The 18317-nt window shown below is 44.4% G+C and overlaps 1 protein-coding gene across 4 annotated transcripts in view; it reads right to left on the minus strand.

Moving 5' to 3' along the window:
- The window catches only part of kirrel3b (kirre like nephrin family adhesion molecule 3b), a 186262-nt gene that overhangs the window by 49775 nt on the left and 118170 nt on the right, over positions 1 to 18317 (minus strand). For all 4 annotated transcript variants that reach the window (XM_042064695.1, XM_042064693.1, XM_042064694.1 and 1 more), the window contains exons 2-3: positions 9000 to 9149; positions 2931 to 3080 (exon numbers count right to left, since the gene is read on the minus strand). In XM_042064695.1, the coding sequence (XP_041920629.1) occupies positions 2931 to 3080; positions 9000 to 9149 (300 nt within the window). The remainder of the gene's footprint in view (positions 1 to 2930; positions 3081 to 8999; positions 9150 to 18317) is intronic.

Raw genomic sequence — 18317 nt, forward strand, 5'->3', positions numbered from 1 at the left:
CAGAGCGAACTGAGCTCCTTGTCTTTACCCAGGCTAAAGGGAGGCCTTCCAGTCCTACCACCTCTGGCTGTCTCCCCCCCTCAGCAGCACTGGGCCTGGGTGAGGGCATCGATGCAGGCAGGCCTGGACCCTCTTCCCTTCCTGGAAGATACCATAATTAGCCTCCTGGGTTTCCAGCACATTTACTTTGTAACCTCTCACTCAAACTTCATGCGTAATTCAACAACCCTAAGCCTCCCGGGGTCGTCACTGGTCCCAGACCTGTGCTACCCACGGTTCAAGGTGCAGAGGTCAACGTGCGAGGGCCCCTGTGTTTGACAACCCTCTATATATAGACAGTGTTTTTTTTCCCTTTTGTGGGTCACCTCGACGTGAGTTTCTAGTCTGCAGTCTGCTCTGGTGTTTTGCTTGACAGCATAACTCATGCTGAATCCCTGCTGGCCTAACCTCTGGTGTCAATGCTGCAACACTCTGTGGCAGCAAAACAACAGTGAGCTGCAGTACGCCCAAGCAGCACTCTTCACTTGACATACAACACACAGTCACTCCATTTCACTCAGGGTCAAAAGAAAAAAAACCTAATCTGTCCTACCGTAATTTCCTAACTATTAGCCGCGGCTTATACATTGATTTTGCAAAATTTCTATGAGGTTAACACAAGGGCAGTTAGTGTGGTATTAATATGGTTTTGTTTTTTTAACTTGCATAAAACACTGTCCTGCGGCTAATACACAGGAAATTACTGTAGTCCTTTCTTAATTTCCATATATAACATATGGTGAATATCATATATGCATTTTTAATATTCAGCAAAACAACATGAAATTAAACTCCTCAGTCTATCTACTTATTTACTGAATCTATCTCTATTACCTACATGTATGCATGCATCTTCATCTATTATCTATTCAAACCACAGTCTACATACACACCCATATACATGCAGTATATAGATGCAGCATAGAGCCAAAAGGAATTGCTTCAAAGAACTGTTCAAAGGTGCAGAATGAGCCATAGCTGTCCCTGACTGTGGCAGCAGGGCAGACACATTTGGAGGGAGCTTTGGGTTGTGAGCAGTGGTGTCAGGGCTGGGGGATTTCTGCGGCTGACAGGTGAGAGATACAGGAGTGCCTGCCGTGCTCCCAGCCCTGTCATGAAAGTTACTCGGCATTCGGCGTCATCGCACGCTGGTGTTAAAGGACAGCTCAGAGTTTGCTGTGACACAGAGCTTGAATACATTTCGCTCTGTGCCATACTAAATATTCCTGAGAAAAACAGCCCCCCCCCCACCCCCTCTCTCTCTCTTTCTGTCTTCTCTTTGTCACTGCAGGTCTAGCCTGCAAACAGATAATCCAGACATACAGCATGCGTCTTTCCATTTGCCCCCCTTAAAAACTGCGACTGGCGGGTGCCCCTGCATGATGCAATCCTAACGGTAATCCGTGTCCGCGCGGCGGTCTTCGTGCGAGCTCCGCCCAGCAGCAGACGTGCAGTAAGTGAGTCTGGATATAAATACCACTCCCCTGACAGATGTTATGGTTTCGAGCTCGCCGTGAGTAATTGAGCTAACTAACAATAGTTTAGGGAGCCCCAGAGCAATTCAATAATCAGAGCCCAATTCATCAGGTCAAGGAACAAAAGGAATAGCAAGCACCCTCATAAACAAACCCAAAGCCATTACTGGGTTGGGTTAGGATTCTGGTGGAGCCTCACCTAGCGTGTGCTTGGAGGTGGATGACCTCTCAGACAGGGGAACCATGGGGGAGAGGCTGGGGGCTGCAGGTTCCTCTGAAGCTTGTACTGTATAATTACTCATTCATATCCATTTCTGGACGGGTGCAGTGGCGTGCAAGAGATGGTGGGCCGGCAATTTATCTTCTTTCCCTCCCTCTCTCTCTCTCTCTCTTTCTTTCCCTCTCTCTCTCTCTCTCTCTCTCTCTCTCCCACTCTCTCTTCTCTTTCCCTCACCACACAACCCCCCCACACACACACACACCCCACGTCCCTCCTCCCTTACAGATCATTAGTTTCACTTTTCATTAGAGGAGATCAATAGGGTGGATCAGTCGCTCGTGGCGAGGATACCGAGCAACACAGACTCCTTTTTTTTTTTCTCTCCTCGCCCCTCATTCTTTTTTTTACCTTCCCCGACCCCCCATAAACCCTCTTCCATTGGTTTCTCCCAACACCTACGCCTCCATACTCCCATGACCACCATCACGAGAGGGGGCGAGATAAGGATTGGGTGGACAGGGGTGCGTGTATGATAGTGTGTGGGTGTGTGTGTGTGTGTGGGTGGGAGTTTGCCGATAAAGTCTCCAGGTGAGAGATTGCAGATATCTACAATGGCTGCCCAATAACGCAGAAACAGCAACGTTGAATAATAAGCCAATAAAGTTTAATTAGGATTCACTGACCTGGCTGGGTTAATAATGAAGAGGGGAGGTTTGCAGCAGGAAATTAAAACTGAGGACTTATGGGATCACCCGAGTTGGTCAGTGATAAATCTTCTTTCTCCCCATACACTATGACTGGCTAATAATGACTTAAGAATGACCGAATGATTATTTCTAATATTGCAATTTCTTACTTTTTTCCCCAACATAGTCTCTGGTATTAGCAATGCAATTTAGGACAATGTGTCATTATTCCAGCGGTATAGCCTGCAAGAGAATTCTCCTTTTATAATTGTGCCATAAATGTATTAGATGTTTCCAAGGCTTACTAAACTAATCTATATGAGTGATGTTTAATAAAGCTATTATGCATAATTACACCTTATTATGGTGTATAAAACTATTATACGTGAGTTGAGAATAACAATAGTGATATACTGCACGTTAATTATGTTCAGATAAGGCTGTAGAGGTCAGTATGGAGGGGAGCAGGTGAGTGAGTGATCTGAATAAGAACCTGACGGAGAGACTGACCCAGAACTGTGAGGCGGGCTGGACGAGATCTCATGGCGGCCTGGATGGCCTGACACTCGAACACGGCGTCGTCCATCAGCTCCACGCGCTGGATGCGGAGGTGGTGCTCACCTGAGCTGTGGTCCCCCACCACCGTGTAGCGAGGGTAGCCTGCAACACACAACAGTGCCTCTGGTTAAAGCACTTACTGCTCTTCGAACAGGAGACGTGTGAGGCATGCATGCAGATGGGAGAAGTGACGAGCCCCCAGATATCCATTCAACTGTTAAGCAGAGTTCATGAAATACTTGTCAAAAGATAGCAGAGTCATGCTTGAAATGGCATTTCTCACCAGATACCTTATACATACAAAAAACAATAACTCACTGTTGAATGGAATGGACCTCACAATGTGATGCAATTATAATGTTGGCAATCCAAATAATGTTTAGGCATGCACTATGCAGACAAACCACATGTCTCATAGTCATATACAGTCATATTCATGGTCCAGTTTTGTAGGTAAGCACAATTAGTCAAGCAAGCTTTGTTATGATATATTGAATTCATATGCTTAATATGTTACATTTTGTTGACATTATTACATGTTGTTCTATGTGACTGGATTTAATCTCTGAAAGATGTAATATTTGAGAGTCGTTTCCTATTCAAAGTTTGTGCTGACATTAAACCAAACTCATTACAGATATGCATTGTTTGACAGTGGCTAGTGAGGCCATTTTTGTTAACCATGATCATTTTCTATTATGTTGAGTAGACATAATTAAAGCATTAGGGCTGCTTATGCTAACAATCCACTTTGCCTTGCACCATGTGGACTAATGTGGATAAAAGTGTTTGAGGCAATACAGAGGTTTCATTGCACACACAGAAACTTAGAGTAAGTGATGCACTGTGGTGGATGACACAGCATTAAAAATGGGAACTGCATTGGTTATGCTCCAGCAAAGGCAAACATGTCTGATTTATGGATTACTAATCCAGACAGAGGGAGGTGTTTTTGGAAGACCTGTCTCTCTCACTGCAGGACAGTTAGCTTTGACACTCTTTAGATAAATATTAGTAGGAATTTGCATTGAGAGCGAGCACAAGAACTCACTTCCCCCGTTGCGAGAAGTAGACAGCGGAGGACATCCTTGATTGTGACGCTTCGTGGTTCATTTCACAACCTCTCGACACAAGTGACTTCAATGGCCCTCACAAGGCTCTGTTCTCACTAATTATCAAGGAATGAGTTGAAATAACATTGGCTTTTTAGGGAACTCACTAAGGTCTCTCTCATTCAGGAAGACACTTTGCTATTTTCTGTCTTTGGAACCGTGAAACTGTCTAATCCAACACTTACTTTTATGGAGCCATTCCAACACAGCCACATACATGAAATTACATTTAATGTAATCTAATATAGTGGTTTATGAAAGTGCATTTACACTTCAGACATGACCCCACACTTAATATGTTGACGGACTCTGGTTTTGGACATTCGCCATTAAGTGCCTGGGGGGATGGTATTGATTTTGGTACATCCATCAATGTGAGTCATGTCCACTCCAGAGAATTCTTTGTGACATAACTGTGACACATTGAAAGGCTGTACCACCTCCTCTGGCTTTTTCCATCAGCACTTCTTTGGCTGTAGGTAATCCTTCACATGTCTATTTAGGAAGACTGCAACTTCCAGAGGACAAGGCTGTATATTTCTCCCCACTCACAGTCACACAAAGGTTGTTCCAGCTTATTAAAAACTGGACACTATTCTCAGAACAAAGCAATATAAAAACAAAGTAATTACAATATTTGCACCATGTCCCCATGAGTGCTTTTTTCTGTTAGTGCAAACCCAGCTAGATATCCACAGTGTTGTCATCCCTGTATTTCACAACGATGCTTGAGAGAGAAATGCATATTGCAGTGAAAAAAAGTGCACAAAAAGACCAAATGGTGTATAATGGGTTTTAAGTCCTCCAGTTCAGCTATTGAAGCCACTGTGTTACAAAACCCCAATTATTATCCTTTGCTCCATTGGATCCCATTCACTTTTAATAGACCATGGAGTAGCTCTTGTTTCTGTACTCAGAGAAAGAGTTACTGCTGATTACGGTACTTTTCAATTCAGCTTCCCACATATGGCTTTTAATCTCTCTACCAGAGGCCGTAGGGTATCACAGAAAATACCAAATAAACAAAGGGAGAAATTTACAGTCCACACAGATGTGTTATTAAAAAAAGTCGAGAGTAAGTATTGTCGATGCAGTGCATTGTTCCGTGGTGCGTATTGCTACGTTCCAGCAAATAAGTCACGAAGACCAGAAATTACTTAAACTGAAGGCTGGTCAAATGGAGCTCTCACTAAATAACTTTAATGAACATTGACCCAGCATTCAATAGTGTGGTTTATTTCCACACCAAGGAATCAATGGGATTGTTGAACCATCTACTGTATTAACATTCACCATCAGGCTCTAAATCTGAAATAATGACTTTCCAATAGATCCAAGATGAATATAGCAAATACTATTTTAGAATATAATAAACTATTATTCACGTAATAGAAATTATTGATGTTGTTATTTTTTTCACAATATCACTGAAAAAAAAATGTTCGTTTGTTTGCATAATCTCCTGAAGAATACGGAATCTCCAGAGTGAAACGTTATTGGATTTTCATACTGAAGTCCAGCGAAAACAATTTAAACCTTGAACTCGCAACGCCAAGGTCAAACACAAGCACTCCTTCTTGTGCGTGGTTTGATAATGTCCCTCTTCCCATCATGCAAGGCTTGAACTTCTCTAAGTTTCCTGTCTGGAAGCTGAACTGACCTGTAGAGAGGCCTACTGGATCACGCCTTCTTAGCAACCATGCATGATAAACAGATACATAACCCTGGAATAACACCTCCCACGTGATCTCTCGGGCCCCAACATTAAGTGCACCTCATAGAGATGCTATAGTGTTTAAACATTTATTCCTGCACATATTTTCGATCAATTGTGGGGTTGAAGTAACACTTTATTTTTAATAATTTAATTTACTATCACTAGCTGGCAGAGAAAAATGGGCCTAGTGGCATAACGGTCAATGCAAATACATTTTTACTGTTTCACAGCAAACCCCCTTTTTCAAGACAAATTACACTTTGTGTATTCATGACTTCTCGACACACAGAGAGGATTGCAGACTTTACAGTGACAAATGGGTTTTAGAATATGCAGAAAGCTAAAATTGCACACGCATACACACAGCGAACGATGCGCACCTTTGCTTTCAAGAGAAGAAATTAAATAATGTTCCCATTGATCTCAATGAAATCCACAGACATCCCATGTCACCAAAAGCAAACAATGTAAAATAGTCCCATTAAGAGTAATGAATCCATCACAGGGAGCAATGGATTAGTCTCCGTGGTGGATCAATGCCAAGGGAAATGGCCATGAACAGAGACAGGGGACAGCGATTTACTGCACGGCGGTGCATCATGACACTCCCTGGGGAGACAGTGTGTTGGTAGCAGGAGACATTTGCTTGGCGTAATGTGGGCTGTGGTTGGTGAACAGTGTTGTATTCACCATTGAAGCTCTATAATATTCTCACAGGGTTTTTTTTTTTTTTTTGCTATTTCTGAGCACCCCCCATTTTGACATCCTTGTCCTCGGAAGTTTTTTTTTTGCTTTGTTTAGCCCCCCGTAAAAGTTCAGTCTCGTCGGCGGCGTCTCACTCATTTGGCTCTCATTTATATGTGTTGGCAGTTTACCCTCCCAAAGCGGCATCCAGGAGGCCTCCTCACCACGCATCGCTTCGATATGCAGACTGTACTACTCTCTCTCTCTCTCTTTCTCTCTCTCTCTCTCTCACTCTCTCTCTTGCTTTTTCTCTCGCTGTGGTGCGGCACACACAATGCATATTCATGGCATTCATTTGTGTGTTTGGCGCAGTCTTGAGTCGCACTTTAATTAGAACAAAGGACAATGGAGGGAGATTGTGAGGGACTGATAGGAATCAGAGGTCCTTTGTCTGGTGATTTATTAAAATGAATAGTGGAAGATTTTCCCCATTTTAATCACTGTACCCCCTGAATTGAAACAAGCCGAGGGCTCGGGGTCCCACTGGCTGTGTGATGGCTGGCACTCTGAAGAATCATGGAGTTTTTCGCATTGAAATATGTGTGTGGAAGTCTTTTACAGCTGCCATGTTTGTTTAGTGTAAATGTGTTGTCCCTTTATGGAACGCGTGCTTTCATGACTTGTTGATGCAGGCAGTGACGATAAAGAGAGCAGCTGTGTGTCATTTATGTTGACACAGCGGCTATCAGACCTGGCCCTGGTGATGAGTGGACCACCACTCTGACTGAGACTTGCACACTCTGACTTGCTCGCTTGCACCGTTACTCTGTGTCAAATGCCAAGGCGCTGGCCTTTTCAGAACTGCGGCAGGCTTTGGGTTGGCTGCTCACTCGATAGTATTTGTGATTGTTGTTGTTATTGTTGTTGTTGTTGTTGTTGTTGTTGATCAGTCCAGAGGCTTGAGCTCACTTTGGCTCGGTCTGGTCAGGAGCAGGTCAGCCCGTGGCTTCCAAACTGCTTGGCATATGCCGTAAAACGTTCAGCTCTCACTTTCACCTTATCAAAAGACCCTTGATGCTCTACCCGCAATCGCAAAAAAACCCTGCTCATTTCCTTTCAATTTAGTCACTTTCTGCCTTTTCCACCCCTTTTTGTTTACAGTCGCACCGAATCTCCCAGGCGCCCGATAAGGCCAGGGCCGGGGGAACGGATTGGATTTACTGGGACACGCTCTAGGCCCGTGGAGAATTAATTAAAGGGTGATATTGGCGACAAAACGGCTCACAAGAACTGGGCGCTGAAGGTCAGGGGCGAGCAGACCTGCACGTCTCTCCGTCGGAATACATATTTAATCTGTTGGATGGTGGCACACAAGAGAGAGAGAGAGAGAGAGAGAGAGAGAGAGAGAGAGAGAGAGAGAGAGAGAGAGAGAGAGAAATGGAGAGAGATAGAAACCTGGGTTTTTAAAGAGTTCTGGTGGGTTTAAAGAGGTCGGCGCTGTGCCTTGCATGGAGAGCACTCTCAGCAACAATGCTGAGGCGCCAGCTGATGGTTGGGGGATTAAAGTAATTGCAGAAGCCTCATTCACGTCTTTTGGAGAGACACTGATGAATCTCCAAACCAGATCTTCAGAGGATTTCCTTAATCACATCGTAGGGCTTTGTGTCGCGTGTATCGCCGACGCACCCGACCTCAGACAATGTCTCGTCTCAACAGGTTGTCAAGCATTCATTTTTGGCTGCCTGCTTTGTCGATACTGTTCCGGAACAGCATGAATATGGATGAGATGTTTTCGAGGGGGGAAATTTAGGCGAAGGGCAGGGGAATGTAAGCCATTGAGATGACAATGCAATAAGTGTTACTTCAAATTAAACTATTAAGCTAATTACGCGAAGCGCACATTTAAATTAGCGCTAGCCTCTTAAGAACCCATTTCCGAACCAGAAGAGCCTGAAATGCAGCCCTCTACCATACTTATGTGCACATTTTGAGCCTTGTTTTCATTTGGTGCATGGCCCGTGTTCATGGGCAACAATTTACTCAGATCTGTTATGCTGTGGCAGTGTCAAAGCTCATTATCCAAATCCTCCCTTAACAGCTATCTCAGGGCAAGATATGCTGTTTAAAGTGAATTGAGTAGTCCCTTGGGATATGCTGAAATGTCTTTCATTTGTCATCAAATTAAAACTGGAGCTGTTCCACGGTACTTTTGGTCAACTTTTGGCTTGTCAACAAGGTACAAAACTGTCAAATGCAACCGTGCCAAGAATAAAATCAAGCTTGTTGAAATATCTTCAAAAAAGTTCAGTGTCAGTCAGTCAGTCGGTATCATTTAGAACATTTGAGTTGACAGTTAAATAATATAATAATGATATTTTACTTTAATAATGATTTTTAACTATTGGACAGATTTCCCAAAGTGTGAAAGGCACATAACATAACTTTAATACCTAATACCTTTTTTAAATATAGGTTAGATGTAAAGAGTATGTCAATAAACTCTCATACCTGAAAGGTCTCTTCCGACACCCAGGGCCAAGCCGTCCTTGATCCAGAGCACGACACCATGGTACCCAGGGATGGAGCACGGCAAGGTGACGGGCTGTCCGGCCACCACCACCAGATCCTGGGGCTCCTGGGCGAACCTGGCTGCTACCCCTGAAAAAGAACAAGGTGACATATTAGACCAGTTGGACACTTACAATGGCTTGGTTTCTCGACAGAGAGCTCCCACCTCCACATCCAGCCCTAGAAGAGCCATTAGCACCTCCTGTTCCTTTTGTGGCACCTTGTAAGACTTGACATGCGTGTAACAAACACCCTTATGTCTGCCGGTGGAGGAGCTGGGGTTGGGGTTGGGTGGAGGTTGGTACGGTAGGAAGCGAGGCGCGGAGCCGGGGAGGATATGACAGCTCTCTGGCCTGCCTGACAACGCCATGTCTCATGCCACATGCGCTACATTAACATCATACCCAGGCACTGTGTGCTGGAGCCACCCCATTTACCCATCATGCACTGAGGCGTGAGGAGGTAAGAGGGGAGATGAGAGTAAATAGTGGAAATAGTAGGAGCAGTAATAATATGTGTGTGTGTGTGTGTGTGTGTGTAGAGGGGTGGGGGGTTGTAAGTGTGTGTGCATGTAAGTGCATCTAGGTGTATGTGTGTGTGTGTGTGTGTGTGTGTGTGTGTGTGTGTGTGTAGAGGGGTGGGGGGGTTGTAAGTGTGTGTGCATGTAAGTGCATCTAGGTGTATGTGTGTGTGTGTGTGTGTGTGTGTGTGTGTGTGTGTGTGTGTAGAGGGGTGGGGGGGTTGTAAGTGTGTGTGCATGTAAGTGCATCTAGGTGTATGTGTGTGTGTGTGTGTGGGGGGGGGGGGGGGGTAAAGCTCAGTGGGAGGCTTCTTTTGTGCGAGGTGGCTCTGACATGTCGAGCCTCGCTGCCCCGCTCCGGAGCCTTTACCTCTGTGTCAAACGTAAACAGGCCCCCTTCTCCAGGCACAAAGGGCCTGCCAGGATAATTGGGATGGCTTGTGAAACCAGACACAGAGGAAGAGGAGAAGGGAAGAGAGGAGGACACAAAAACCTTTCAGGGACTCGTCTGACATAATGGCCAGGACAACATCGGAAGGGGAGAAATTCTGTGTGTCTCTGCGTGTATATGAGAGTAGACATCTCCTGGAGAACGGTGTGTACAAGCTCTAATGCAAAACGCACAACTAATGTGTCTGTTTACATAGACACAAGAACTGAGGACAAACATGTGATGCATGTATTTGTTGTTTTTTTGCGTATTAAACTGGACCTTACTTTGATGTGCCATCTTTTTATTCTTAGCATTTCAGATGTTGTTGTCTGCCTGCCTACACAAAAGGTTTACATGGCAGATAAAAAAAAAAAGATGAAAGCGTTATATCCTTCATCATGTTTGGAATCCAAGCTGCGAATGCACAGTTACCACAGCTAACACAGTGCAATATGCACTCAATTGATGTGTGATCTGGCTTTATATGGCTATGTGTGCAGTTGAAGGCAGAGACAGGACTGCCAGTAATAAAGTGTAAATGAGAGTCAAAATGAATGATGGTTCTTCCTACATTGCTCAACCAGACACTTACGTGTTGTTTTCTCTACAACACCTGTGCCTCTTTTTTCCCCTTTGCTTTCTTACCCTCACAAAGGCAAGGATTTTAACTTCAATTATAAAGTTGAACAAATAGAAGAGGGGAAAGTTGCATACTGAAAACTGTGGCAGATGACAGGGGCAACTACAGTCTGGCTTTAATTCATAACCAACACAGTGGGGCATTAGTAAACAGATCAGTCATGGTGGTGTTTTTGTTTTTTGTTCGCCCTGTTTCCTGTAAAAAATGGGTGATATATGGCTTGTTAAGCGGTAAACACGAGTACAGGGATTGATTTATACAAATTTTCCTTGGCAGAAATCCACATCTGCTGCCCATTGCATCGTTATTAAATCAGCATCCGAAAAAATGTGGCACAAGTCCTTGGGCATATTTTCAGCCCTTCATCTTCAGAGGCCGCCAGGCTGTCCTGCAGCAAATTTGCCTTTACGTGAGTGTGTGAGTGTGTGCGTGCGTGCTTGCTAGCGTGCGTGTGTGCATGTGTGTCTGTGTGTGAGAGTGTGTGCGTGCATGTGTGTGTGTCCGTGTGTGTGCGTGTGGGCTTGTTGTTGGGATGGAATCTCAGTATATCAGCTACACCGTTCTGTTTAGCAGACCTTTGGTTGAGGTGTTTATCATGGTTGTGCTCATAGTGCCAACCAGCTCTACCTCTCCTACTGTCTCCCTGTTCTCCTCTCTCTCTTTCTCCTATTGACACACACACACACACACACCCACACAGACACACACACACACACACACACACACACACACACACACACACGTGAAGAGACAGCGTGTCAACGTTTCTCTCCTGGCACATGTCAGAACAGCAGCAGCGTACAGGAACAGTGGGCTGAGAGAGAATTCTCCATTTCATTCTTTTCCCTGCTCCTTCTCTAGCAGAGCTGGTATTATCACCCTCTCCAGCCTGGCCTGTAATTGATTTCATGTCGGAGACTTTTCCACGTTGGCAGCAGTAATGCCCCCCCCTCCTTCCCCTGCTTTCTTCCCCTTCAAACCTGCCGCTTAAACCCCTATTCCCTACCTTGTCAGACCCCTCCTGTCACGGTAACAAATTAGACAGATTACGATGATTTTCTCTGAGGTTGCTACGACTACCTCTTCCCAAGTGTCTGATCTTCAGCTCAATGGTAATTATGACTGTGCTGCATTGGATAATTATTTTGATTATAGCTAGCTGCTCACTGGAATAATACAAAAACTATGTGTGAATCTTAAAGCATATGCATACTAAATAAACAAGACAAAGCTGTTTGTGCGGACTGGCGCTCACTATAGAATGGAGAAATTTGAAGGTTTTCTCATGCAGTTATTTCCAAACAAACACGGTTATTTTTCAAGTGTGACAAAAGAGCTCTCATATTCCAAGAGCAGGATGGATGGCTTGAATGCAAAGTAGTTCATTTCGGTCACTCTTCACGTTTCGGCTAGAGCAATCTACCCTCCACATTACTCCACGTTGGCCGGTGGACGCTCCATATGCCCTCTATGCTAGCAGAGACCAAAGAGGCCAGAGGGGGTTTGGCAGCAATGGCTGAGTGGACCCAAGGCCCCTTTTCAGCCAGACAAACAGATTGCCAGCACCACCTGGCATGGCCACTTGACCAACTAAACGAGGGCCAGGTCTATTCTCATGAAAGACTTAGAGCGGCAGGTCACATATGTAGGTCACTAGTGGAGGGAAAAAGAGAAAAAGGGGCGGATAGAGAGAGAGGGAGGAAGAAAGCAAGAGAGAGAGAGAGAGAGAGAGAGAGAGAGAGAGAGAGGAGTGCCGAGGGGTTCTAGGTCCCTCTGCAGTGTGGGATGAACTTGCTTTGCCTTTCGAGTGCCACGGCACTTTGGTCGCATCTGCCAGCGTTACGCTCGGCTGCGTGGCAGGCTGGCCCTGGCGGAGACCCCTGCTTTACCTCCTCCTCTTCCTCCCTAGGCCAGCTGCAGGAGCAGCCGAGCGTGGCGCTCACTGGAGTGAAGACAACAGATTCCTGCACTCCCCTTCACAGAGTGTGTGTGTGTGTGTGTGTGTGTGTGTGTGTGTGTTTCTGCGTGTGGGGAGGAGGGGTTCGATAATATAAGACGATCAAGAATCCAGACATGAGACAAAGAGTATAATACAAGATTCCCACCCTCGAGAGCTAATAAAAGCTACTTTGAGAAAGCATCAGTCAAGAGTGGGATATGTATTCTGCTTAGGAGGAGGAGGAGGACTAGAAATGTGTTACAGTGGGCTCGTTTTAGGTACCTTTTCATCCACCTTAGTGATTTGGTCACTGTGTATGCCAAGGTCAAGGGAAAGGATTTTAACACACACACACACACACACACACACACACACACACACACACAAACAGAGACAGACACACAGGACACTTGAGCCAACTTCATTCCATCCAAAGTAGTTATCTACATATTCATTGTTGCCACATTTTTTCCAATAATGATATTTGCAACCGGGATGCCAGAAGCCAACCAGCAAACCATGCGGGCAATCACCCCGTTAAGTTCTCACTTCCTTTACGCAGCCACCTCTGCACTTGTGTAGGTGTGCCCACGATGGAAGGAAAAACGTGCCTTTATTATATTTATAACATACAATTTGAAAGTACTGGGAACTTTCTTTGTCTTGGTCTTATTGTGCTGTAATTTTCCGATATTGGTGCCCTGAATACTGTGTTGCGATGCAAGATAATGCAGCGCAATAATGGCTGTTTACCACTAAGTGGGATTTGCTGAGTTGGCAGTCATTGAGCTTTCGGGCTATCTCAGTGGGACACAGCATGAGATGATACATCTAACAATGGCCGTGTGCTGCCTCTGTGTTGAAATATTGAACATGGTAACGGTATGCCTGTGTCAGACTGCGCACACGCCACTGTGCAAATAAACTGGGATGAGCATATTGTTTTTTTCGCCTTATCATCTTGTTGTCGGTAATCCCACTTGATACAAGCCGTCATCCCACATGGCATTGTCATGCAAAGATCAAAATGACAACCTTCTTTGCTGTCTTTTCTCAATTGCTTTTCCATTAGTTGCACGCTTTATGGTAATATCACAGAATGTCCACATTTTGCCCATTATTGGATAAATAAACAGGCTCTGTTTAAAAAGTCTAGCAAACTGAAAACTAATTTATATGTAAATATTCCTGGGAATATTAAATACCTCTCGACATTTTAAAGGGCAAGAGGAGTGTAGGTGGTGGTGGTGGTGGTGGAGTGGCGGTGGTTGGCAGTTTGATCAGATTTGAGGCATTCAGAAAGAACAGCAGGTAACAACAGCATTTGTGCTGCTGTTTACATTTCATTTGAACAATATGTTTATCATTGAAAGTATCAGGAGAATTGATGGCTCCTTCAGCCCTGATTTTTTGTTCATACAGCATTGAAATGGCCAATCTCCCAGCACTCTGCATATTTGCCTTGAAATTTGTATTTTACATGGCGTTTGCAGCCAAGTTGGGCGTGCTAATCAAACACATTTGTGTGACTGCAATGCCCTGGCCCCACATAAGAGCTGAGGCCTAATCACCAGCCGCTCCCTCCACACCCACTCACCCCCACAGCATTTCTCAGAGCCATCAGGGCGAGGACTGGCGGGAGAGCATTGTACGAGAGGAAAAGTGCTGATTACCTGCAGATTACCTGCAATAATCTGGCATCTTTTGGAAATTTAATTGCCGTTTTTTGGTATGTTGTTGTTTGTTGTTGTTGTTGTTGGAGCCAGTCTTCCCACTCCTACCTTTAATACCCACTGCGGTGAAATGTGCGGGTGAGTTCAGTTGTGGTGGGCTTCAGGAGTGATGGCTTTTAATCTGCCAGCCCCAAGTTTACCTAAAGCCACAGCTCGAACCTACTCCCCGCGGTGGACACAAATGCAAGTGTGTGCTCGGAATAAAGGAAACCGCGTCATTATGGTGTCGCTTTGCCCCCATTTCCAGCTTCCCTCTGAAACCTCTGAGAAAATTAGAAGCCTCATCCACTCTCTCTCTCTCTCTCTTTCTCTCTCTCTCCTTCTCTCTCCCCCCCTCTCTCTCTCTGTCTGTAAGCATGGCTTCCATCGTTCCACTGCTTTTACCCCAAAGATGAAAAGCCCCTGGCAGGAGACGAGTAGGCAAATGACTGGAGCGCTAGCTGAAGCCACCCTGTTTACCTATAATATGCCCAGGCACTGTGAGTTATTTGAGATCATAATAATAATATGCCCAGAAACTCCTGCAGCTCCTCTAATCCAAGCCAGCAGACCAAAGTAAACATGCAGCCGAGTAATATGGATTACTCTATCTAAGACCATCGCCACCTAATTGAATTCTGCCTACTGGGCCTGATCCGATGGTCGGATCAATCTCCACTCCCCATCTGCCTGTGTGTGTGTGTGTGTGTGTGTGTGTGTGTGTGTGTGTGTGTGTGTGTGTGTGTGTGTGTGTGTGTGTGTGTGTGTGTGTGTGCGCGCGTGTGTGTGTGTGTGTGTGTGTGTGTGCGTGTGTGTATCTGAAGCAAAATGTTTATCTGTTGCTGATCTTTTCCATGCATTACTAATTTGCTCTATCCTTCTTCTCAACACTTCCATCCTGCACACCGGCAGCAGCACATCTGGGGGAAAGGTAAACCTGGCTGCAGGATATGTTTTGTTCTTACTAATTTATGTACGTAGTTCTCTCCTCAAAACAAAGTACTATGTCATTTGGATAGTGACACACTAGGAAATGATTGTAGCCTATTAAGGTGTATGCACATCAGCTCCCCATTACTACTGTTAATCTAATCATCCACAATTTGCCAGCCACTGCCATGGATGTGTTTTTGAAATTGAAGGACAATTGAATAAAAGCTGGCATGCCGCAATGTAAAATGCCTATCAATTTCATGGTAACTATATTTGAATCATGTATGCATGTGATATCTTACATTTCTAGTGCAATCAGCATACTAAATGTAACAAGAATTTGTCTCGTCACTCAGTATCAGTGGAGCCACGTTTATTCACAGTGTAATTAAAGAGTAGAGTAATAGACTTTGCACCACAAGGTCACAGAACTTAAAAGTCTAGTGTTTAGCAGATGAGCAGGAGGAATGGTATGCATGTGCTTGCAATACACATAATGGTACAGCTGCTGAGCCAATAATGAGAAGAAGAATAACAGGATAATACTCCTTAATGTGCGTCAGCTAATTGATGGGTTTATTTAATGATATGCACTGGCAAACAAATGCATTGTTTTCTCTCTCTCTCTGTCTCATTGTCTGTCACTACAAGCTTACCACTGCGCTTCTCAGGAACAAATAACTTGCATGGCCTTGTCCACAACTTGTTTGTGTGGAGTGGTGCAAGGTGATTGACAGTCGTGATTTACACCTCTGTCCTTCCCCATGGAGACAGAGAGAGAGAGAGAGAGAGAGAGAAAGAAGTGGACTTGGCCTTCACTGGTGTGTACTGATCACTCAAGCACTAACTGTTCCAAGGTGCCTCGCTCCAAGGTGCAAGGCTTGATTGACACACTTAATTATCTACAACGCAATCACTAATTCAACAATCCCACAGAACCTTGCTGTGAAGTGCATCAATTAATTAGGAGACAATAAAGTGAGAAAGAAGTTTTTTTTAATAGTAGTCATGGTTAGTCCTTTTAAATCAATTCATCAGAGCACTCAGATTGCATTTTAGCAGTTAGTGAAAGGCTTCCTGTGTGCCACGCAATCAGTGATCTCTGAAAGGACACCAGGTGTGCACGGTAGCCTATGGTGGGAGCCTGGTAAAGCCAAATGGATACAAAGAGTCCCTTGATGCTGAAGTCATGTTCATCCCAACCCCTTAGGGACCGTTCGTTATTTATAAACGGGGTCACCGGAGGAAAATAGGGGAGGGTCATGTCTTTTTATTCTTTGTTTAGGGGAGGGTCACCTAACTTTTTTTTGTCTAGGAGGGGCGGTCACCCATCTTTTGTATTAATGAAAACAGCAAAAAATCAAAGTGGCTTGTTTGGTTGTTGATTTCTGTCACCATATAATGTTCTCTTTCGTTCCATAACTATGTCAATATTGAACAATGAAAATAAGGGAGATTTCCCGGGTTTCTCACGCAAAATACGGAAAATGTCAACATCCGTCCCCATTAACGTTGGAAGGGTTGGAGCAACAAAGTAGCCTACTTTATTCACGCCTAACAGCCTATATCCATTTGGTCAACTTTATCCAGCCCTAAAAAAGCTAAATTTAACTTTGGTTTACTTGTAGTTTACCGTGTAGCCTAGCCTAACTTTAAACAGTGTGCATGCTTATAAAGCATACTTGTGCTTCATTCATCCACACATCCAGCTCAACGTTTTGACAAGGATTTATACCAATTGACCTTGTTCCTGCCCATCTCTAGCTTTGCTGTCTCCATCCTTTCTGTTTTTGTTGTTTGCAAAAAAATATATAGTAGGCCCTATTTATTGGTAACCAGCAACAAGTGCAATTTGTTACGTAATCGCTGTCATTCTCTCTCCTGCCAACAAAAATGTGTTACGTTCCAAGTAGCAGTGAGTAATTCTGCTTCATAAAGTTGAACAAATACATTGGTCATATACATAGCCCGTTTATAGTCTACAGTGTAGACTTGGTAAGTTATGGTAGGCCAACTTGGAGTGAATATACAGGGGATTTCTTTGGCTCTTAGCCTGGCGCGCACGCAGACATAGCCTACGGCCGAACACTGCAAGCGCCAATGAATCGTGCTCTCACGACAACCACGTTGTTAACTTAAATAGGCCTACTGTAGGTTAACATCACTCTGAGTTCGCATTCAAGCAAGCAAAACGATGATTTGAATACATCTGTTTCTATGGAAGGGCAAGGGGTAACAACAGGACAACACATTGACAGGCCAGAATGCAGGACTAATGTTATGAGAGTATTACAGTCAGGGTGCGATTTGTAGGGGGGGATGGATAGGATTTCCCCCCCTCTGGTCTTGATATCCTCCCCTCTGCTTAATTGTTTTCATCGCCGGGGGGGACAACATTTATCCCCCTCTGCCCCTCATATTGATTAATGCTACTTCATATAAGTAAAGCGCTGCAACGTGAGAACAGTCTAGTAGGCTAGCCTACATAATAATCTGACATCAGAAACGCACCGTCACCGTCAGCACTCATGCTGCTGACACAGTGGCTGTGTGATAACTTAATTTGGCCTTGATCGTGCAGGACATTTTTGAATGTCGACTGTGTAATCCATCATAAATGGCTAGTTTCAATGGAAAAGTTAGCTGGACAAATGAAAGAAAACGAGAAGAATTCAGTGAAGCATATCGTCGTTTTTAGAACCTTCAAAATTAGAAAACTGATGCAACTGAGATGGAGGACAACTCCACGTATAGAACGTAGGCCTATTGTCCGAAGGAACTTACATTAAATGAGGAGATATTAGCTGAATGACGCAAAAAGTGTATTCAATGAAACACCTGTAGTTTACTACCGAAACACCTGTAGTTCGCGGAGGACGAACGAGAAAGCACTCGTTTGATAAATCAGGCAGTAGGCTATGCCTAGTAGACAAATAACTTTCAGAAATAATCTGTACTGCAAAAACGAATGTTGGTGGGTATTTAAACTATCTAGCGGGTGTTTTAACAGCTGCAAAAAATAGAAGCTTCATGGTCTTTATGTTCTGGTAAATTATTTTCATAAAACTTCAAGTTGCCCTA

Source organism: Alosa sapidissima, chromosome 15 (assembly GCF_018492685.1).
Source record: "Alosa sapidissima isolate fAloSap1 chromosome 15, fAloSap1.pri, whole genome shotgun sequence".
NCBI classification, from domain to species: domain Eukaryota; kingdom Metazoa; phylum Chordata; class Actinopteri; order Clupeiformes; family Clupeidae; genus Alosa; species Alosa sapidissima.